Here is a 24,285-nt window from a genome sequence, read left to right as displayed (position 1 = left end):
AGTTTTGTCACGTGTTTGCACACTATCTATAAAGCCTCATAAATATCCTCTTTTCAGCAATATTTTGAAAAAGCCGCTCCTAAGGCATTGCCAGAGGTCCACATGTTCGTTTCCGGTAAAAAGATATCCACTGTGAACATCGTCACATCGATAAAAGTCCATGAACAGGTGTTGCAATCTGTGAAATCAGCTGATCGATTTTTACATTGTGTGATCATACACAGTCATAACGAATATCTCGTGCGTTCAGCGCTGTCCAGTTACTTCCTGAATGTTAGGCGGAAGCTTAGCGTTAGATTGACTTTTCATTTGAGCCAATTGGAGCTTCGATGGGTTTTTACAACCTTCATGAGCCAATGAGTGTCAACTTGAACTTGAAAGTGCCCACCCACTTCTTTTGTTACAGACAAAGCTCAGCGTCCTGGTGGCAACAACAACAAAGAAATTCTGGCGGAGTGTATTTTCTTCAAATTCAGTATATTCAGACCACTATTACTCAGAACCAGAAGCACTTGGAGTGATTATTCACCAAAACCATGCAGCTGGTGCAAATGGTTGAAGAGCAGCTTTCAATTTACTTTGGGTATGTCGTTTGTAGGTATTTTCGGGTAGATTCGCCCACCTTCTTAATTAAGAGTGAGCTCAGCTCACAGTGAGCTCAGAGTCTAATATAACATATGGACTTTTATTAAAGTGTCTGTATGTCTCTAAATTATTTTTCACTGTGAAATGTAGCGCAGCAGAAATATAAAGTAACACAAAAAAGTAAAATACAAGTACCTCCAAAGTATACACGTGTATATTATTATTAAACTGCTTTCTTTCAGTGTTTGTGTTCAGCAGTTTGTCATGACTCTGCATGCTTGGCCAGACTTGGCCACATAAGGTTCATATATAAATTGTAAAATGTCTTGTAGTTTTTACTGCTGTTTCATCGAGTAGCTGCTGATCTGGCTACGAGGCTCAGTTTGTGAATATCAGTCGGTGGAACATATATAATGTATATAAACTTGTGAATTGGGAGTGAAACTATTGTTTGTTCCCCTGTGCTCTGGGACAAATCATCAAAACCACGAGCACAAGAGGGAACCAGCCTGGACATTAAAGGGACAGTGTGTAGGATTTGGTGACATCTAGTGTTTCAGTTGCAGATTGCAGCCAGCTGAATCCCCCTCTGCTCAGCCCTCCCTTCACAAGACTGTGGTAACGATGCAGTGGTAACGTTCAGGACTTTGTCTCGCTCAGAGGCCTTCCTGACCATAACTCCACTTTAGGAGCAAAGAAATTCAGGCGACTGGTTTCTCCAGTTCGAGATCTATGGTGGACAAAGGACTGAATAGCACAACTATAACAGGAACTTGATTAAAAAACATTCTTTACTTGCCAAAAAAGATATGGTACACGGGTAATATGTCAGAGGTAAAGGCAGACAATCGTCAGGAAAACTATCACAAGTAAAAAACTCATTAAAAACAATAACACTAGAACTTCTGGAATGCTTGACACGAACTGACACAGAGAGGGGAAGGATAATAATACTATAATACTAATCATGACTGGGCAGACAATCACACACACACACACACACACACACACACACACACACACACACACACACACACACACACACACACACACACACACATTCAGATGCAGAATGGAGATGAACCAGAGAAAACCAATAAAACAGTTGCTGTTAATTAACAGTGTTGCAAAGTACTAGTCATTCCAGGATTATCTTTGTTTAATTATTTGCAATAATGGACTTTTCTGAGTTTGCGCCCCTGCCCCTCGAACATCCTCTGCACGTCCATGTCGAATTTACAGCAACTCCAAAATACTTTGTGGTGTTTCCATTAAATTGGTTTTACAGTAATAATCCTTTTGGGACTTACAGAATCTCAGTGGCACTTAATAGAGAGACCTTATTTTATGACTTCTTTATCTTGGCACCACTTATATTCCTATAGGAAGTTGACACTGTGACCTCACCAACCACGTGGAGTAGCCACGCCCGCAGTCGTGCGTAAAGACTGCAACATCAACCGCGACACGAGCCAAGAGACATGACGGAGCGGAGGTGAGCTCGTGCGGGCAGCAGCTTTTGAATACACACTGCTTCAACTGAAGTGCAGTGTGTGGAGTTTGAAGATGCTTTAGGTGCAGGAGAAGTTGTTGTCTTTGCACGCAGAAGCCATGCGTAATAAGTGTGACCGCCGCCGGTGAGGAGGATGCTCGAGCATGAGGCAGGAGCAGACATGCGACTGGTCCGTCAGATCAGCGCAGGGATGAAGATCCAGGCCGGGGGAGAGCACATGGGCTGCAGCAAGGTCGGAGAAAACAGGGAGAACCAGGTCATATGTCTGCAGTGTCAGGAGGAGGTGGTGCGGGTTTGTCCGGGGAGTCCGCGCAGTCCTCGGCTCGCCGTCGCGACGCGCCTCTCCTCCGGATCCGCAGGTAACAGCTGCACATGCAGCACATGGGCCGAGAATAACAGTAACATTACTTTACACATGATATCAGTTTGTCCTTATTTCACTGTTGGTGGGGGCTGAAATGAGGGTGTGGCGCTCCAAATGTCTCAAGAGCGATATTCTCATAATAATAATAATAATAATAATAATAATAATAATAATAATAACTTCATTTATAAATCAGCTTTTCAGAACTATCGTTACAAATTGCTTCACAAAGACACATCCAAAACAAAATCACAGTCAGCAAATAAAAACAGCAGAAGTACAAACGATGAATAAAAATAACAAATATAAGAAAAAATGCAAAAGGTAGAAGTGAGTCTTGAGAAATGATTTAAAAGATGGCAGTGAGTCTTCTAGTCTGAGTTCCTGAGCAAAGTTATTCCAAGAGTTGAAGCCCTCACAGACAACAACCTTATGGATTTCAGCAGATACATAAACCACCAGGGTACTTAGAAAAACACTTTAATTTAATAATATTTAATAATTTATCAGGATAGTCATGATAATAATAATATATTGAATTTATATAGCGCTTTTCGAGACCTCAAAGCTGCTTAATACTATGCTATGATACTTTTCACCAGCTCTTTCTAATCGGTCTGTTTGGGACACACACACACACACACACACACACACACACACACACACACACACACACACACACACACACACACTGCATCAGAGTATGTGGCTTCTTATCTGCAGCTCACAGTTCACCTCATTGTGATGTATTTTGCTGAAATGATGTTAAACATTTTAAATGTTTGGATGTGACTGGAGGCTGAGTCCATGTGATGACTTCCCATAACTTGGTAATAACTGATGCCTGCAGGTTCATCTCATGGAAGCACATGTGCGAGCTTTCTCTAAAACACTTCCAGTCAGTGATGAATGTGTACGCTGTGCTGCAGTTGTTCTTTATTGCAGGTGTTAGATTACTGAAGGAAGAAATTTTTACAAAAGTTGTCTGACTTACTAAATGAGCAGAACTATTTGTATTCAGAGTGCAAACCAAGTGAAGGTAGTGAACGCAGCGGCTGTGTGAGTCATGTTAAACCTCTGTCTCCCTTCATCCGTTCATCATCAGCTGCCAGCGTTATGAGCTCGACACACACATCTGTTTACATGCAGCAGAAACACAGCAGCAGCTTGTGTGTATTAATAAACTTCTTTCTGTGTGTATATTATGTAGATCTGACCTAAGGCTGAACAATTCATTGAAATTTGATCAAAATGCTTTTATGGACGAGTACAATATCCAAATCACAGGAGGCTGAATGTCTGTGAAGAAATCATTCTGATCCAAGTGTTGCTGCAGATTAAGGAATACATAATTGTATGGTACAGATCCTCCCTAAAATATTACAGCGGCATCTTTTTACTTGATCTTTTAATGAAAATGAGAATAATGATGCACAAATGATCATTCCCTCCATAACATAAATCATTTTGTAGTATCAGTAACGTGATACATGATTTATTTTACAAATCATCAGCTTTAATCTGATTTACAAAGCTACTCTTCCATATTCCAACATGAACAATGGATCAAAGACAAAGTGAAGGTTGAACCCTCTGAGGATTGTCAGTGAAATGCATTTCCCCTCAGCAGCACGAGTCCTTTGTCTTCCGCTCTCATAGTTTAGTTTGACAGACTTTAATGTTTTGCTTCAGTTTCACGGCGCTCCACGCTGTCTGCAGCCGCTTCACAGAACACAACCTGCTGCTCACAACGAGCTGCACTGACGGAGGCCATGGGAAGTAAATATTGGACTTGGGTTCACCAGGCGGTCAGAAACACATCCTAACACTGATCCAATGTCTATTATCTAACAGGTTGGCCATGTCCAAAGTTAACTTACATTATTCTATATTATTAGTAAAACCCAACCACAGAAAATGAATTAGCATCTATTTGAATAACTGTTTAATCATTTAAGCCATTTTAAAAGCAAAACTGCCTAAAAGTCTCTAGAAGCAGCTTCTCATGTGACCATTTGATGCTTTGATGCGTCAACAGGGAAATGTGACGGCGTTTTTCACTATTTTGTTATATCTTACAGGCCAAACAATAAAATGTTGTGCAGATAGTTTGGATAATAATCATGTGCAGGTGCAGCCCTAGTGGTCGTTCTGCTTCACTAAAGTAGGGTGAGGGGCTGTAAGGACCAGGACAGGCTGTCTTCTCTTAGTCTTCCAGGGTTACTGTCTCATTCTCACTGCGACTGTGTATTTTACTCACAGTGCAGGATTTCATTCTCAACCTAAATTATTAGATGAACGCACTAAAGCTGCTGGACTCATGGATTTTATTCCCTGAGCTCTGCCAAGGTCAAGGGTTTCCCTTGTGCAGCTCGATGTGTGGAGCAGCACTAACGTTGCAGGATCAGGGTTTCATCCGTGTAACTCTGCAGGGTCACAGGAACAGCTCATGTGGAACTGCAGGAAACTCTGCGACCCAGACACACACACACACACACACACACACACACATATTAGAAAAGAAAGTAACTAAAACTTTAGCGGTCACCTGAGCTACAAGCAACAACCAATAAAGGCGTGTACGTGATGCCTTCCTGTCCCTTGTGTGTTACAGACCGTGAGCCCAGCAGCAGCAGCTACAATGCCTCCACAGGAACCTTCTACAGCTGCGTCAGTCAGATCACCATCGGTCAGTACCATCTTACTATAGCTTATGTATGTATATATATGTATGTATATATATATATATATATATGTATATATATATATATGTATATATATATATGTATGTATATATATATATATATATGTATGTATATATATATATGTATATATATATATATATATATATATATATATATATATATATATATATATATATATATAGTATATATATATATATATATATATATATATATATATATATATATATATATATATATATGTATATATATGTATGTATGTATATATATATATCTATATATATGTATATATATGTATGTATATATATATATATATATATATATGTAGTACAGTCACCATTAAAGGAACTCAGATGGCATGATGATGGAGAAGTAAGTCTGGGAGTTCTGCACTGAGCAAAGCCACGACACACCCAGAGTGTTCTGTGCTGGTTGTGTCATGTTAACCAGGTCCATGTTACCTGGTCCATGTTAGCAGGTCCATGTTACCTGGTCCATTTTAGCAGGTCCATGTTACCTGGTCCATGTTAACCAGGTCCATGTTACCTGGTCCATGTTAACCAGGTCCATGTTACCTGGTCCATGTTACCAGGTCCATGTTAACCAGGTCCATGTTAACCAGGTCCATGTTACCTGGTCCATGTTAACCAGGTCCATGTTACCTGGTCCATGTTAACCAGGTCCATGTTAACCAGGTCCATGTTACCTGTCCATGTTACCAGGTCCATGTTACCAGGTCCATGTTACCAGGTCCATGTCACCTGGTCCATGTTACCTGGTCCATGTTACCAGGTCCATGTTAACCAGGTCCATGTTAACCAGGTCCATGTTACCTGGTCCATGTTACCTGATCCATGTTAACCAGGTCCATGTTACCAGGTCCATGTTACCTGGTCCATGTTACCAGGTCCATGTTAACCAGGTCCATGTTACCAGGTCCATGTTAACCAGGTCCATGTTACCTGGTCCATGTTAACCAGGTCCATGTTACCTGGTCCATGTTATCTGGCCTTAGTCATGTTGACATGTCTTAGGAGTAGGGTGGACTTCACATCTTCTAGGGGGGTCCGGGGGCATGCTCGCCGGGCAGAAATTTTAAAACATTTTAAAGTGAATTGTTTGCATCTGGTGCACTTTGAGAGCAACATGAAGATGCTAGATCTAATAAAACTTTGTGGTCTTGGTAAGGGGAGGGGGCACAACTCTCAACACTAATATGAAAAATCTATCAATCAATCAAGTCTAAAAAATACCCTAACCACTGACAAGTGAAGTATTTCATTTTGAAAACTTTATTCTTCAAAAAGGAGCATGAGCCGGGAATCCCAGTTGTTTTCATTTCATTTTTCATTTACTTGCTAATCTCTGTGAGCCCATGGGGTGGGGGGGGGGGGAGATATAAGAATGTTTGCCCTTACTGTTGATAGTACTTGCAACTGTGAAAATAATAATACAAAATTAACAATATTTTAAAAATATCTGTATAGCGTTAACCCCTTTCCACACAAAAAGGAGCATGAGAGGTGAATGCCCTTTTCTTTTTTTAATTAAAAAATGTTCATTTGGGTGGGCTTTAAAACATTTTAAATAGGCCTAGCTACGCCACTGGTCAAGTCAAAATGTCTGCTGTGTCGTTACAAGAAAACTTGAAGTAGCAAATGATGAGAAGACTAAATGATGTAAATGTGTGTGATAAGAGCAGCTGTGAGTGTGTGAGTGTGTGAGTGTGTTAGTTCTGCAGAACAGTGCTGCTGTAAGAAAAGGAAAGATTCTCCTGACGTGTAGCTTTGTCTGTCTGTCGGGGGCTGCTCACAGGAAACACTGCGTTGTGTGAAATAATGTTCCTGTCTGTCACAAAAACTGCAACCTCCTGCTTTTTGCAGTATTGCGGCCTTTTGACACGTTCCTGAGGAGTATTGCAGCGTGCTTGGTGTGAGAACTGCACTCTGTGACAGACGTTGGGTTCAGCTGAGGCTGTGCTGCTGCTGCATGCAGGTGTTCCTCCCTTTTCTCTGTGCTACATAAAAAAACTAATGAAGTGCTGAGGGAGAGCTTTGGGCCATTGAGACTCACCCTCTTGGTTTTACAAAGGGAAAGATCTATAGTCTCGTTCTGTACTCTGACATCAAGAAGTCAGTGTGCCGCCTGTGATTTAAGAGCGCTGGCCTTTGTTTGAGAGGAAAATACTAGTCAGCATCACTGTAGGTTCTTAAAAGTTCTAATCGATTATAATCTTCCATTAATTCCACCCTGCTCCATTGTTGTAGCAATGTACTGCGCTTGTGCGTGTGCAGCTAGGAGCTAATGTCCCCCGGGCTTCAGTGAAGGAGGACATGAGACACCGTGCTGATATTGGCATTAGATGAGTCCATGTTGCAGAGACACTTCTCATGTTTTTCCAGGCCGAAGACATCAGTGCCTGGTCCTTCATGGAAGTAAACACACGTCTGTGAGACGCTGCTGATCAATGCTGCTGTGCACCAACACTCATCATTCATCTCTAAAGTTTAGTGTTTGGATAACCTGTAGGCACATGTTCTGCAGACAGAGCTCAGACATCATAGAGTTAAATCAATGTTCATTTAACTTCAGCAGTTCTGTGTCTCATTCGTTGTTATTACATTTTATATCAACATATAAGACAAAAGAAAGAAGGCTAACAACAATATATCAGCCGCTCTGCTCCACTAATCACTTCATGAAACGATCTTTTCATTGATCACACGACTGCTTCTTTCCCTCTCACGATGTAAAGCTTGTGCTTATCCAAGTCTGAACCACATACTGGTAAACATGGTTATAAAAGAAGAGGATAACCATGTTAGAAGGATTATTCCATAAATTACTTCTTCCGCTATTTACAGTCACCAGTAACTGAAAGCTGTGAGTTTAATCCTTCAGGCCCACACGGGGTGAACGTCCCTCTTCCTTCTTGAACACACAGTATTTATCTGTAACCATAATGGTGAGGTAATAACGTTTAGAAGAAACTTCTTATCCTCTGGCTATTTTATGCAACTTCTGCATCAACTGACAGAAGCACATTCACACTGCAGCGCTGCATCCACCAAGTCTCTCTACTTCTTGTAGAAAGTTGCAGCGCGTGGCCCAGATTCCTGCACCTGCATTAGTTGTCTTACCTCTGAGGTGTCAGGAAGTGGAGGTGCTACATATCTGGGCCTCGCTCTCCTCAGAGAGCCACGCAGGCACTTTTTTCTGATGACTGTGACATAGATATTGCTTAGAACACACTATGTCCAAAAGGGCTGCGTGCACAGTGACTTTTAGAGGTCGTCCGGAGACATACCAGGTGTAGATTACCACCTCCGCCTCTCCCGCCTTTTCAGGTGACTTTCATGGGATGTTGAGGACTGTTGGCACAATCCAGTTCCTGATGGCTTCTTTGAGTTACGTACCTGGGTTCCTGAACCCTACATGGAGTTCACTAATCAGAAGTTCTGTCTGCTTTGCTTGACGTGTTCCTCTGTGATGATCCCACAACACTCTTCTATGCAGTTTGTCAAAAATGTTGTTGTGAATCTTTTAAGTGTCACAATTTCAATTCTAAATTAAAAATGTAACAATTTCGGTCGTCGAAATAAAAAGTAGGATTACGCTTCTTGTGCGCGTCCAAAGACAAAACTAAAACCCAACACAGCGCTCAGCAGGAGCCTGCAGCTGCACTGTGTGAGAGATGTTGGAGGAATAACAGAAGTTGAAAACCCTCCTGCTGCCCTGAAGCTGTGACTTATTTAACAACTCCAGTTTGTGGGCTGCAGTTCCCCTCAGGGACAACAAACACTTGCTCTGTGTTCTAGTTGTTGCCAGTGCGGACTTCAGCATAAACATTGTTTCCCGGGGACACCCAGCCTTTTCCTTCTTTATATCGGTGTGGAGAATATGAGGCAGTGAAACAGCTGAGCTGAGATGTGCAGCTTTGATTTACCTCAGAATTTATCCTCCGGCTGAATATTGCAAGCGGCTCAGAGGCTGCCAGGCCCTCCACCACTCTCATATTGATTGGGCTGTGTTTGTTCATTGCTGATGTTCCTGCAAAATCTGCTGGGCTTTGTGTTTCATAGAAAACCAGGAGGTGGGGGGGGGGGGAGAGAGAGTGTTCCCCAGTCCTATCTGCCCCCGCTGTGTTACATAACAGCAGTGTGCAGGAAACCACAGCATACTGTTCAGATAGTGAATGTATCAGACACACAACACATGGAGATATAGTCAGTGTGAGTTAATGAGGCAGCTGTAAGAAGTGCTGTGGCCTTAATGTGTTAGTCCATGTAGATATAATAATGTTTCAGTTACAGGTGCAGCGTGCAGTTCTGACCACCTGCTCTGAACATACAGTATCATCAGTTATTAATAAAGCCTACTATAGTATAATGTTTATATTTCAGCTATAGTAGTTTGGCATATTAATTGTATTCTAATGTATTCTTTATATTGTGTGTTGTATTTTACAGCTGCATCTCTTCTAGAGTTGATATATTTACTGAGTATTCAGTGGACACGAATACACAAAGTTCAACGTGCTGAACTTCTTCGAGCCGCTCGCATTTCACTCTGCTCTCTTATAATCTTCACCTCCTGACCAAACTGTTAAATTACAACTTCAGGGGATGCTGTTGGTTCCAACAAGACTTTTACAAACAACCACGAGGACACAACTCTGAACAATAAGAATTCTGCAGGTTCATTGTTAAAGTGCAGAACAATAACTTCAATAAGCCAAACACTTCAGTGCTACACACGGATAAAAGACTTCTTTAGATCAGCAGATTAAATGTTTAGGTGAATCAACTTCCCAGTAAAAACACTTAAATTGTTCAAACTAAACTAAAGAGTTGTGCGAAGTAAATCTGAAATAAAGATATCTGAGGAGATAAGTTGTCTTTGAGCTTTTTATTCCTGCAGGAAGGTTCCTCGTCATACAGAGTGCGAGCAGGAAAAGATCACATGTACAGCTGTGTTTGTAGTTTTTAAAGACAAAGAAAGGGAGGATTGGAAGAGTCGTAAAGTTTATTACCCTGCGCCATAAAATATATGACCCTGATTTAATGCAAATAACACCAACGTCCTCTACTCCCCCAGCAGGGAGCAATACGAGACATGAAAGACCTCCTGATAACACAGTGGGATGTATGTAACTGGTACAGTGGAAAACCACTGACACACACACATCTGCAATGTGTGCAGATAAGAGCAAGAAGAGCATGAGATGCACCATTACACCTTCTGTGTAGATGCTGCAGGATGAGTCCTGAAACTCAGAAACCATAGTTGCTGAGCTCCGCTTGCTCTCAGCTGCAATACTAAAGCTGGTGTTTTATGATGGGGACAGTTGACACCACTAGAGGGCAACATTGCTGAGGAGATGACTGTGATACTTTGGACCGTTATGGATCTACGAGCATCACAGCCAGTTAACTGTCAGAGGTCGACAAGTCTTCATCATGTACGAAAGGGAAGAAGTACATTCATCTTTCATTGTGATGTTGTGATGATAAAGAGGAATACAAATCCAAGTAAAATCTCTTTCTTCTTCACGTTGTGCTCCGGCAGGGATTGACCTCGGGGGTCAAGTGGCCATCGGCTTCTCCCATTGGAAGAGTCCTTTCCCAGCGAGCGGCCACAATCTCCCCAGTCCGGACTGCGTTCACTCGGAGGCCCACGCCGTCCCGCCCGTCAGTGAGCATCCGGAGCCGGTGTCCTGCCCGGCGTCCCTGTCAATCACCCCGCTGCCCACCTGCAGCGCCAGCCAGGAGACACTCTGCGACAGCAGCACCAGTAGGTGGAGAGCAGCACACTGCATGTTTCACCAGCCAGTTACTGCAGCAGCACAGATTTAACTGCTCATTTCATGCCTGTGATTTAGGTTTCTACGAGAACACGTTTACATTCGTTAATAATAATAATAATAATAATAATAATAATAATACGCTTTATTTGTATAGCACCTTTCATACAAGAATTGCAGTCCAAAGTGCTTCACATCAAAAACATAACAATTAGTACAAGGACAGAATAAGAGCATTTACGGTAAAATAATCACAGTGTTGATGTAAATGAGTCTGAAGTACCATTATAAAAATAGCTGAATTAAAATAGCAGATAAAATAGCAGTCTTTACACATTCTTTGACATTTACATAATCCCTTTTTCTGTACTTTCATCTATATTTGTCTTTGCAAATAATCCACATACTTTCTTCCTATCCCTGTTCTCTGCTTCCTTCTCCCATAACATAAACTGTCTTTTATGTTCTTCCATTGTTTTCAACGCTTCAGATTCAATCTTTCTCTTTGACATTACTTTTTCCTCTTGCTCTCTAAACCTTACTTTTAACTTTCTTACTTCCTCAACACTAAATGATCCTCCTTCAGGAAAACCAAGCTTAAAAATGTATGAAATGTTTTAAATTAGTTTAAAGTGGCACCATTAAAGGCTAAGATAAAAATATATAAAATACCACCATTAAAAGGCTAAAGTAAAGAGATATAAAATATCACTATTAAAAGGCTAACGTAAAGAGATATAAAATATCACCATTAAAAGGCTAAGATAAAAATATATAAAATATCACTATTAAAAGGCTAAAGTAAAGAGATATAAAATATCACTATTAAAAGGCTAAAGTAAAGAGATATAAAATATCACTATTAAAAGGCTAAAGTAAAAAGATATTTTTTTAGTTTACTTTTGAAGATATTGAGCGAGCTTGCCTCCCTAATGTCTGCAGGTAAAGTGTTCCATAGCTTTGGTGCATAATTGCTAAAGGCTGCATCCCCAATTTTCTTTTGGATGTTTCTGGGAACATTTAATAAACCAGTAGTGGATGATCGTAATGTTCTTGGGGGAATTTACAGTACAATAATCACAGTGTTGATGTAAATGAGTGTGAAGTAGCATTAAAATAGTATAAATAACATTGGAGATCATGCCTAGTTTCCGTATCTGTGCCGTACTTAATGACCCTACTGAAACCACATTCATCACCATTCTTGTAAATGTTTTAAACTATCAGAGCCATATTTTGAAAGCATGAGTTCAACAATGGCCCCTGTGGTTAATGTTCAAAACACACATTTTATACTGAATGTACGTTCCTAGTCACCCTCCGTCTGAAATGCCCCCCGCCGTCTGAAAAGCCCAGTCTGCTCTGATTGGCTGGCTTGTTTCACAGTTTATCAGTTTATGAGCTTTATGTGATACGTCCTCGTGAGATCAGTAAAATACATTCAGATTAGCAACTGGTCCACATGAGGGATGTTGTCAGGGGAGACCTGGGCAGAGTCAATACATACATTATAACACACACACACACACACACACACACACAAACACACACACACAAATTATGACGTGAAAGCAGAGTAAAGTGTGTGTAAGATTAAGATTAAGAGTCTTTAAATTTGAAAAAGTTTTGCAAAAATGTAAACACACAAAGACACTAGTATATATATATATATATATATATATATATATATATATATATATATATACATACACATACATATATATACATACATGTATATATAAATATATATCTATATATATATACACACATACATATATATATACATGTATGTATGTATATATATATTTATATATACACATATATATATATATATATTTATATATATATTTGCATGTAGTTTCTTCTGTACATTTTGGCTACAAAGAACTTTCTTCCTAAAATTATTTTGATGGAATAACTGAAAATTGACCTTTCATCATTTTTGTGCAAAATGTTGCCACTAATGTGTGTGTGTGTGTGTGTGTGAGACATGTCGAGTAGATATATTTCCAAGTTACATTGTTTCTAGTACAAAGCTCCCTCTGGGTTTTGCCTTTCCTGAGGAGGGAGACGTTTCTATACATCGTGTCTCCATCACTTACACTGAAATGAATGAATGAAGATCTCTTCAGCATCAGCAGGGCCAGGACGAATCCTATATTACCTGTGTGTGTGTGTGTGTGTGTGTGTGTGTGTGTGTGTGTGTGTGTGTGTGTGTGTGTGTGTGTGCCCTTGAGTCTCCATCAGAAGGTACACACTGACACTGTCATCTATGCCAACTGTCATTGTTTCGGCTACAGCAACACTGACACAGCCAGCCCTTTTTACTGATTGGTCGCTAACAGAGCAGCTTAGCGTGTGATTGGCTGCCGGGGAAGACAGAACAAGAATGCCGATGAACAGCACGCACCTCCTCCCTCTCTCTCCCCCCCCCCCCTCTCTCTCTTTCTCTCCCCTCTCTCTCTCTCCCCCCCTCTCTCTCTCCCACCCCTCTCTCTCTCTCCCACCCCCTCCCTCTCCCCTCTCTCCCTTACTGTAGACATCCTGCTCATGCTTGTGTTTTTCTCCAGAGAAGATCTTTGACAGCTTTTGGTTATAGCATCTATGACAGATCCGTGTGTGTGTGTGTGTGTGTGTGTGCGTGTGTGTGTGCCCTTGAGTCTCCATCAGAAGGTACACACTGACACTGTCATCTGTGCCAACGGTCATTGTTTCGGCTACAGCAACACTGACACAGCCAGCCCTTTTTACTGATTGGTCGCTAACAGAGCAGCTTAGCGTGTGATTGGCTGCCGGGGAAGACAGAACAAGAATGCCGATGAACAGCACGCACCTCCTCCTCCCCCCCCCCCCCCCCCCCCCTCTCTCTCTTTCTCTCACCTCTCTCTCTCTCCCCCCCTCTCTCTCTCCCACCCCTCTCTCTCTCTCCCACCCCCTCCCTCTCCCCTCTCTCCCTCACTGTAAACATCCTGCTCATGCTTGTGTTTTTCTCCAGAGAAGATCTTTGACAGCTTTTGGTTATAGCATCTATGACAGATCTGTGTGTGTGTGTGTGTGTGTGTGTGTGTGTGTGTGTGTGTGTGTGTGTGTGTGTGTGTGTGTGTGTGTGTATGCGTGTGTGTGTGTGTGTGTGTGTGTGTGCACTGATGTTGGATCGACCGATGCAGTGCTGAGGATTAAGGAGTAGGAAGTGGGGATGCTTTTTTCCCTCGTGGGACGTCGTGTTTGTTTGTTTTCCTCAGCGAGGTTATTTGCACGCTGGGGCCGGGGGGGAGGAGGGGTGACCGCTGTGTGTGTGCATGCATATGTATGTATGTGGAAGGATCTCCTGGCTGTTTTGGCGTCTGCTGCGGCTGTGCTGGGAAGCCCCCCCTCTCCCTCTCTCCCCCTCTGAGGGGTGCAGCTGCCTCTCTTCCTCTCTCCACCTTCACACGGTGAGTGTTGTCAAGTTGTCTTGAAGCAAAGACTGGATTTTGTTCTGCTGCAGTGCTCTCATGTCGCTGCGTCCTGATCACACACTGCTTCATCTCTTCACTGTGACCATGCAAGCATTTGACCTTCACACACACAAGTTTGTTTTTACCTGTCTCCCCTTCTCTTAATTGTAAAAGTGTTTTTTGTCGTACACTTCCTCATCCTCCATGTTGCATCAGCTGTAAGACACAGAAAAGGGTCATGTGTCTGTGTTTGTGACATCCAGGCACCAGTAGCAGGTTGGCATGCGCCAAATGTCCACTGCTTGCTGTCAGGGACAACATGCTACCCCCCCCCCCCCCCCCGACGATTGCACCCAGATGAACTGGACTGACACCAGACCCCCCACCCCAAACAACGGGACAAAGATAACAATGAAGGGGGCTTTATTTATCACCTAAGCAGAACCCACGTTGATGCGGTCCCATGTCTACTGTAGCTTTTACACAGAATGTCTTGCTGTATTATTGTAAATCTTTACTACCGCTCTGATTTCCACTGCTATGAAAGTGATGGTGTTTCTGTTAACTGCATCCACAGGCTCCGATGCTCCAAAGCATCAGCGGCTGATTAAGAACCGAGACGCTTCCACAGCCTCTGTCTCTGTCCCGGCACCTCGGCTCAGCACAAAAATTTAGCTGAGTCACCTTTCATGTCACAAACGAAAAATCAGCACACAGTCCTTTAAGACAGCCACCCACCTCTCCTAGAGCTCTCTAGAGAACTGGAAGTAAGAAGAACAGATTTTTAGATGGATGATTTAAGTTTTAAATCACCCCCCCCCCCCCCCCCCCCCCCCATAGGACACAGTCTGGTTGACAAATAGACCCAATTAGCTTTTGTTCATGTTGAGGAAGTCTTCTCAAGGTCCTTCAAGGTCAATCCTTATTAAGGAGATGAAAGTTACTGAGCTGTCATTTTCTTTTCTTCCTCTCTTCCTCTCTCTTCCTGCTTCCTCTCTCTACCTGCTTCCTCTCTCTACCTGCTTCCGCTCTCTACCTGCTTCCTCTCTTCCTGCTTCCATTCTTCATGCTTCCTCTCTTCCTCTCTCTTCCTGCTTCCTCTCTTCATGCTTCCTTTCTCTTCCTGCTTCCTCTCTTCATGCTTCCACTCTTCATGCTTCCTCTCTTCCTCTCTTCCTGCTTCCTCTCTTCCTGCTTCTTCCTCTCTCTTCCCCTCTCTTCCTGCTTCCTCTCTTCCTCTCTCTTCCTGCTTCCCCTCTTCCTGCTTCCACTTTTCGTGCTTCCTCTCTCTTCCTGCTTCCTCTCTTCCTGCTTCCACTCTTCATGCTTCCTCTCTCTTCCTGCTTCCTCTCTTCCTCTCTCTTCCTACTTCCACTCTTCATGCTTCCTCTCTTCCTGCTTCCACTCTTCCTGCTTTCTCTCTTCCTCTCTCTTCTTGCTTCCTCTCTTCCTGCTTCCACTCTTCAGGCTTACTCTCTTCCTCTCTCTTCCTGCTTCCTCTTTCTTCCTCGCTTCATGCTTCCTCTCCTCCTGCTTCCTCCCTTCCTGCTTCCTCTCTTCCTGCTTCCTCTCTTCCTCTCTCATCCCCCTTCCTCTCTTCCTCTCTCTTCCTGCTTCCTCTCTCTTCCCCTCTCTTCCTGCTTCCTCTCTTCCTCTCTCTTCCTGTTTCCCCTCTTCCTGCTTCCTCTCTTCCTGTTTCCCCTCTTCCTGCTTCCCCTCTTCATGCTTCCTCTCTCTTCCTGCTTCCTCTCTTCCTGCTTCCACTCTTCCTGCTTCCTCTCTTCCTCTCTCTTCCTGCTTCCTCTCTTCCTGCTTCCTCTCTTCCTCTCTCTTCCTGCTTCCTCTCTTCCTCTCTCTTCATGCTTCCTCTCTTCCTCTCTCTTCCTGCTTCCTCTCTTCCTCTCTCTTCTTGCTTCCACTCTTCATGCTTACTCTCTTCCTCTCTCTTCCTGCTTCCTCTTTCTTCCTCTCTTCCTGCTTCCTCTCTCTTCCTGCTTTCTCTCTCTTCCTCTCTTCTTCTCTCTTCCTACTTCCTCTCTCTTCCTGCTTCTCTCTTTCTGCTTCCTCTCTCTTCTTCTCTCTTCCTGCTTCCTCTCTCTCTCTTCCTGCTTCCTCTCTCTTCCTGCGTCCTCTGTCTTCCACTCTCTTCCTCTCTCTTCCTGCTTCCTCTCTCTTCCTGCTTCCTCTCTCTTCCTGCTTCCTCTCGTTCGGCTTCCGCTCTCTTCCACTCTCTTCCTCTGTTTCTGCTTCCCCTCTCTTCCTGCTTCCTCTCTTCATGCTTCCTCTCTCTTCCTCTCTGTTCCTGCTTCCACTCTTCATGCTTCCTCTCTTCCTCTCCCTGCTTCCTCTCTTCCTCTCTCTTCCTGCTTCCCCTCTTCCTGCTTCGACTCTTCCTGCTTCCTCGCTCTTCCTGCTTCCACTCTTCCTGCTTCCTCTCTTCCTCTCTCTTCCTGCTTCCTCTCTTCCTGCTTCCACTCTTCATGCTTCCTCTCATCCTCTCTATTCCTCTCTTCCTGCTTCCACTCTTCATGCTTCCTCTCTTCCTCTCTCTTCCTGCTTCCCCTCTTCCTCTCTCTTCCTGCTTCCACTCTTCATGCTTCCTCTCTTCTTCTCTCTTCCTGCTTCCTCTCTTCTTCTCTCTTCCTGCTTCCTCTCTCTTCCTACTTCCTCTCTTCCTCTCGTTTCCTGATTCCTATCTCTTTCTGCTTCCTCTCTCTTCCTGATTCCTCTCTTCCTCTCTCTTCCTCTCTCTTCCTGCTTTCTCTCTCTTCCTGCTTCCTCTTCTCTCATTCCACCTTTTTATAATTTAGCTTTTACACTACAGCCAAACCTGGGGAAAGTTTGTGAAAGTGTGTTTATGTGGTGACTGAAGGTCTCTGGGAGAGTGCAGACCTCCAGAGCTGGGAGCTCGTTGTTCAGGTGTGTTCATAAGCTTTACGTCATAATGTGGAAACAACATGGACGCTACAAAGAAGACCTGAGTGTATCCAGTGTTTGCGTTACACAGAAGAGCAAATGAATGTTAAAGGGCATAAACATAGTTTTTTATGCACTGAAGTATATCAGTGGGAGTTGATATGTTGGCTGATCAGGACTCTTTCTTTTCTGACCTTTTTTTGTCTTTAATATGAGACAAATAAATAAAACACAAAAGACAATCAGAACAAGTGCAAATCTCTTCCCTGTGCTGTAATGTTTGATTGAATAAAAAACAAACCACAATTACCAAAGGTGTATCAGAGTGTGTTTCCCTCACACGTCTCACACAACAGATTCCCACTCAGCTGAATCTCTGCAGCTGTCTGCTCGTGCACGCTTGCCTCTCAGCTTCGTCTCTATGTTTGTGATAATATGGGTGTAAACGTGAGGGTCCAATAAGAAGGCACTTAATAATAAATATCTCTCTCTCAACCACACACACACTACGCATTGCACTATTTAGACACAACCATATGCATCAGTGTTCATAGAAAAACAGATCAAGAATTCTACTGGACAGAACAATCCCAAATCCCGAAAAACAAGAGTCCAAACTGCGGTTTGATCCCGTGCAGCCCCCCACAGGCCTGTTAATCTAAAAAACAGTCAATTGACTACTTTGGAATCACCGCAGCCACAAGAGAGTCATAAATTAGCTAAAAATATTAGGCTGATTGTTCCAATAGTACACACACACACACAGATAACAAATTGTTGTACAGAAAGTGGTCTGTGTCTTGCAGGTGTGAGTTTATCTCTACATGGGTCTGAGCCCCCGCGGCGGAGCCACCATCGACGCAGAGTCTCGCTGCAGCCCTCGGCCTCAGGCTACCAGGCAGCGGACAGACCTCTGGCCTTCCCCGTCTGTAGGAAGGCACACATCATGGAGGAATCCTCGTCTAAAGCCACAGACTCCAGCTCTCAAGTGGACGCGCCTCCCCTCGGTGAGAACCAGCCTGCAGTTTGTTACTGATGTTACAGCTCCAGGTGCGTCTTCTCCAGCTGCTTTCCTCGGTGATGATGATGCGGCTGTGCAGAGTCCACATCTTACAGACTGAGTACAAACACCTGAATGTTAGAGATGCTCTGTATTCCTGTCCACTTGTTAATGGGACTTTACAGCAACTTCACTATTTTCTTTCTCTTGTTGGTTGTTTAGCTGATGAACAAAGTTTTTTTCGTATAAAGTGTAAAGACACATTATACAATCCAAGCATAATGCTTATATATGCTTATCCTACATTCTTATCAATTTAAACTACCCTCCCTTAAATTGAAGATAATAAAATACAAATCATTCACACTTGTAACCCACAAACACAGCCTTATAAACCATTATTTTGAAAACCAAAGTGAGTTACACATTCTTACATTTATGTTGATCCATAATTTAACTCCAAACTTTTTTTTTTTGTACTTTTTGTATGTTAAACTTACAAATAACTTTTAATGACATATTTGCAATCACGTATTGAAACAGACCTACAGTCTGGCAGTGACTTTGTTTTAGTTTTTTGTACAATATACAAAATCCTTTAATTAAATTTCACAGGATGAGATTTTGTAAGTGGAGTGTTCATCAGAGACAGAATGATGGATATTAGATGAATATTGGACTTCATGGGGCAGAAGCTTTAGATTGATGCTAATGTTGCTCTGTGTGTTCGGGGCCCGTGCAGCATTATTACTTCCTCTCTGCTCGTCTTCCCTCCAGCTGTGAAGGATGTTAATGTGCTGCTGCAGAGAAAAGGCTCAGAGGGCGTCAGCAGCCCGTCCAGAGATGACGACTCCACGCTGCTCAACCCGGGAACCAACAGCAGCATCCTTGATGACAACACCAAGTCTGAGGTCAGTGGTGAAGCTGACAGGCTTCCTACTGGAGATACACGCCATGGATACGAGGAGTTTATAGAGACGTGTCAACATCCACGAGAATCCACTGCTCAGTGTTACTAATGGTTTGTCTGTCTGTCTGTCTGTCAGGGGAGGAGTAAGTCCAGCTGCCTTTGCTTCAGCGATGGAAAGAGTCGCATTGACTACATCCTGGTTTACAGGAAGTCCAGCTCGCAGACAGAGAAGAGGGAGATATTTGAGAGGAACATCCGTGCAGAGGGCTTACAGATGGAAAAGGAGGTAAAGAACATTTACACTCGCTGCTTGTTTCTTTATGTTGACAAGGGCTCAGCTAAATCCTCATGTCAGGACTGGCCTTACATCTGACGCAGATATTAGGAGTTCAGTGTAAGTTACACCAGAGAGATTTAGAACGGAAACAGATGTGTGTGGTTTTAGGTCAGAGAGAGACTAACACACGAGCTTAAGAAGTCAAGGATCATTTATTGTCTTTCCAAATCAGAGCAGAATAAAAACAGTAGCACTCCTGTCGTGCATTTCTTCTTTTTGCATCAGGAGGAATGTGATAATATGGACGACATCTTTGAAGGTTATATTGATAACATGTTTATGTAGACGAGTTTCCTCCTGATTCTTGTACCTTTCAAACTCCGTCAGGCAACACAATCATATTGACAGTGAATATGTTGATCCCCCTTTTTAACCATCTCATCTTTGCTGAAATTAAAGTGTGTGTTTGGTGTGTGTGCAGGGCTCTTTAACAAACAGTGATGTGATCTTTCTGAAGCTTCATGCACCCTGGGACGTCCTGTGCCGCTACGCAGAGCTCATGAACATTCGTATGCCTTTTAGGTGAGACAACAAATCCTCCTCTTATAATGCGGGGGGCATAATAAAATGATGTTTACATTCACTGTGTCTCAGCAAAGGTTTGAAAAATGTGTTAAAAACACTCTCTTCATAGCTAACATTTACAAACTGATTAAAAACAAACAATAAATGCTGCCTCGTTTGTCCCACTTTGCTAGTTTTCAGTCTTATTCATTGCCTTCGTTGGCGTTTTTAATGTTATCAGCGATAACACATATATAAAACATTTATAAAAGTGAAAGTTAAAAACAACACGTTGTAAAACTGAATGAAACACAATAACTTCTTCAGAAGAAAGCAACAAATGTACTTACATTAGGTCAGGAAAAGATCAGGTTAAAATAACTATGTTTGTAAAGTGAAAGTGGAACTTAATGTCATGAACACAAAGACAACGACAAGTCCTGTGTCTCCTCCACCTTTTCGTTGGTGTAGCTGCCCCTTCTGAGCCTATGAGGCTGATAACACTGATAACGGCCATTTAATTGGATGATAACATTCAAAGCAGGCGTTGTTGGTTTCATGCTGCGCTTCTTTACATGTTACTGAAACCAGCAGCAAAATGTCACGTGTGCTTTTGCACAACAAAATCAAACAAAGCCATTCATACAAACATTGCTCCACAGCACAACTAGTGGTAGAAAAACTCCAGTGACTCCCTTTAATATTTTCACTATTAGTAGTATCAACATATTTAATATTAGCAGCAAATGCAGTAATGATAAAAACGTAATATATCTGATAGAAACAGTATTAATGGTGATTTCCAGTGTTTATCCTTCGAACTCTCATAAGTTCTTTCCTCTTACATATTCCAGGAGAAAAATCCTTTACATGCACCGCCGGCAGAAGTTCATGAGCAGGTGAGTGTTCAGGTAAAGAGGTCGCATGACATCAGCTGACGGAGATCAACTCTGCTGCAGCTTTAACAGAAACTTCTCTCGCAGGATGGAAAAGCGCATCAACAAATTCCGTGGCTGGCTTCCCCGCAAGCCCATGAAGTTTAACGACACTTTGCCCGACCTGGAGGAGAACGAGAGCTTCACCGCCCCCTTCAGTCGATCGAGGATACATCAGTGAGTTCAACTGAACGACCCTTTAAAAACTCATCTCTGAGAAATGTGTTGTCTTTCTCTCACACTCTGAAGAAGAATCATTGACAGCAGACCAATTTGTGATGTTTGTTTCACTGCAGTTTCATCATCCACAACAAAGACACTTTTTTCAACAACGCCACCAGAAGTCGCATCGTCCATCACGTCCTCCAGCGAGTCAAATATGAGGAGGGTAAAAATAAGATGGGTGAGTTTGTCTTCTAGAAATACTTGAAATGTGAGGACAATAGAGAAAGTTCAGTGTGTGCAGACAAGGGTCAGCTGTCGTCGTCACTTTAAAAAGAAGAAAATTCATTATCTGGCCTAATAAGTAATAAAATACTTTAAAATGCTACGACATGGGAAGAAGGATTTTATTTGTTTGAATTTATTCGTAAGCAGCAACTTGGACTTCACCACCATGTCACACTGAGGATATGTATGAACATAAAACATTTTTAGCAACACCGTCGTATCGGTGGGGTTTATTTCTACAAATTTGGCGAGGGAACATTTTTCACATCAGCAGAGCCGTCACTTCACTTGAGCCTTTTGACTTGTTTGACTGTATTTCCCTTTAACATTTATTTGATTTTGATTAATTATGTATAAAAACAATCAAATATAGGAAATAGGAATATGCAGAATATGGTGTTGATTGTTTATTATCGGCACGTGTGGTGCAGACGCCACACCCCTTTTTTGACCATCAGCTGATTGATCGTATCAGCTGGTGTATATAACAGTGAGTTGTCATTAAGACAGCGTCTTTTTTGGTTTGAAGTTATACGGTTTTTTGACCGCTGTGTTACACTGAGAAAAAGTAGATTTAAGTTGTTTTGTTTTATTGCAAGTTCACCCCATCCCTGCCTCTTTGTTTGTAAAAGGAAGAAAAACATAATATGATGGAGTCTGAATGAGAAAGAAAATTAAAAGTGACAAAAACAAAGAATGCGGTGTAATGTTTGAACGCAACAATCAATGCAAGACAATGAAAAGTCCACAAAGAATTAAGTGAAATTCAAAAAGGAGAGTTTTGTTGTATTTATTTGTTGTCTTGAGCAAAAATGACAGACTTGGAAAGCTTGGAAAGTGACATTGATTCTGTGTTTACGGAAAGGCTCAAGCGACTGAAATCATCAAGGAGTGCAACGTTGGGTGCATTAACAAGAAAGAGAAATGAAATTGTACAATTAATGGAAACTGTATGCAATGTTGAAGTGGTTAAGTCAAAAATGGAAACAGAGTTTTCAAAGCTACGAAAGCAAATGGAAGAGTTAAATGATTCTGTTCGAGTTATATTGTCCACTGAAGAGGAGAAAGCGGTGGCAATTGATCAAGCGGAGTGGTACAACCCCAAAGCGGCTGCTTTGGAAGAGTTTACGGATGAAGTGTCAAATTGGATCACTCCGGTGTCCAATCTGCTCCAGAAAAAAGTAAATGAATATCAGAGTGTTAAAGCTCAGGACAGTATTTCTAATGTAAAGAGTGTTTATTCTCAAGGTTCAAGGAAATCCACTCAATCTTCTATTGCCTCTACAAAGCTCAAGTTGGAAAGTCAAAAAGCTGAATTGTGAGCACGAGCAGCTAGACTGACACAGAAGCAAGCTCTAGAAAAGGAGGAAGCTATTCTGAAGGCCAAAAAGGAACAGCTGGAATGGCAGCAAACACCGCAAAATTAAGCATCATCAAGGGATTTAACGATTCACATGCTGTCATGCCCCATGCAGGAGATGAAATTAATGAATATCTGGGAAAAGGATTAGTGGAAGAACCATTTCACGAAAGGAGAGAGGTGTATACTCGGGCAAAGGCACTGCTCGTGAACACATCGCTCAAACCTGAAAACGCTCATCAAAATATGAACATGCATAAACAAGTACCAAACATCAAGGAAACTAATATGACTAGAAATGCTGCAGAGGATATTGAAATGCAAATCACACCACATCCTCAAAGAAGTTCTCCGTCTTCCAGCGCATCTTCTAGCATCGGTGAGGACAACATAAGCAGCTTAATAAACATGGAAAAGCAGAATGTAATCACTGAAACACAGGTTAAGCAACAGAAGCTTTCATCATTACCACCGCTCAGCATTCCTGTTTTCAATGGATTATCTATTCTTCAGAAGAGCATTTGAGCACGGTATCGAGGAGAAGACCGAGAACAGTAAGGACAGGCTTTACTTTTTGGAGCAATGCACTATTGGCCAACCAAGAGAACTTGTGTGCAGTTGCAAACATTTTTGCATATGCAATCCAACAAAAGATATGAAGAAGCAAAAAGATTATTAAAACATCATTATGGAGATGACTACCTAATTGCGACAGCCTACATTGACAAAGCTCTCAATTGGTCATATATTAGACCGGAAGACCCAGAAGCTTTAAAAGTATTTGCTGTGTTTCTTAATGGCTGTCTCAACATAATGGATACCGTTGAATACATGGAGGAAATGGATCACCCAGTCAACATGCGAGCTGTTCCATGTTCTAAACTTCCATATAAACTGAAAGAGAGATGGAGGGCTAAAGCTTGTGATATACAATATAGAAACAACAGAAGAGCCAAGTTTAAAGATCTGGTGAAGTTTGTCGATCATCAGGCTAGAATCCTGTCTCACCCCGTGTTTGGAAACCTAAAGGAAACTTAAACTTCGTCAGGAAAAACACTCTACAGAGATATGCCGATATATCGAGAGGGGGTTGGACACCTGGGGTGGTTGAGGGACTCCATCATCCGGCTCTGCCTCAGTCTGCCATCTTGTGGTGTGATATGGTGAGGGGCTTCTGTGTCTGACAGCATCACCAGATCATCCAGCATCCCCACAGCTCCCTCTACAGGCCTGAATGTGATCTCTGGTGACACCTCGTGATCTCTGGTGACACTTCCTCCTCTCCAGCTCCAGCCTGCCTACAGCCTCTGCTAGGACACAGGCTGCTTGAAGAAGACGCGCACATTTACGATATAAAGTACAATTACACACCTAGTACAACCTTACAGACTTGGTACACTGTTCTAAACAAGTCACCACGCAATACAAGTGTTGATTCACATACCGTCTTGCTTCCATTTGAATTAAAT

General features: G+C 42.4%; 1 protein-coding gene across 7 annotated transcripts in view; it reads left to right on the top strand.

Annotated features, from left to right (window-relative positions):
* Window positions 1–2,077: 2,077 nt before the first annotated feature.
* Window positions 2,078–24,285, top strand: part of LOC115028297 (anoctamin-4-like) — a 41,139-nt gene continuing 18,931 nt past the window's right edge. For 5 of the 7 annotated variants that reach the window (XM_029461982.1, XM_029461980.1, XM_029461983.1 and 2 more), the window contains exons 1-10: window positions 2,078–2,457; window positions 5,077–5,151; window positions 10,733–10,957; window positions 18,127–18,327; window positions 19,098–19,231; window positions 19,367–19,516; window positions 19,989–20,089; window positions 20,926–20,970; window positions 21,055–21,183; window positions 21,303–21,409. In XM_029461982.1, coding sequence (XP_029317842.1) covers window positions 2,232–2,457; window positions 5,077–5,151; window positions 10,733–10,957; window positions 18,127–18,327; window positions 19,098–19,231; window positions 19,367–19,516; window positions 19,989–20,089; window positions 20,926–20,970; window positions 21,055–21,183; window positions 21,303–21,409 — 1,393 coding nt within the window. In that variant the 5' untranslated portion in view covers window positions 2,078–2,231. Of the gene's footprint in view, window positions 2,458–5,076; window positions 5,152–10,732; window positions 10,958–14,012; window positions 14,402–14,981; window positions 15,172–18,126; window positions 18,328–19,097; window positions 19,232–19,366; window positions 19,517–19,988; window positions 20,090–20,925; window positions 20,971–21,054; window positions 21,184–21,302; window positions 21,410–24,285 lie in introns of those variants that run through there. The other 2 variants (XM_029461985.1, XM_029461984.1) reach the window with 2 other exon arrangements.

This window comes from Cottoperca gobio, chromosome 23, assembly GCF_900634415.1.
Source record: "Cottoperca gobio chromosome 23, fCotGob3.1, whole genome shotgun sequence".
Taxonomy (NCBI): domain Eukaryota; kingdom Metazoa; phylum Chordata; class Actinopteri; order Perciformes; family Bovichtidae; genus Cottoperca; species Cottoperca gobio.
The sequence above is the reverse complement of the archived record's forward strand: the minus strand, read 5'-3'. Positions and strand labels throughout refer to the sequence as shown.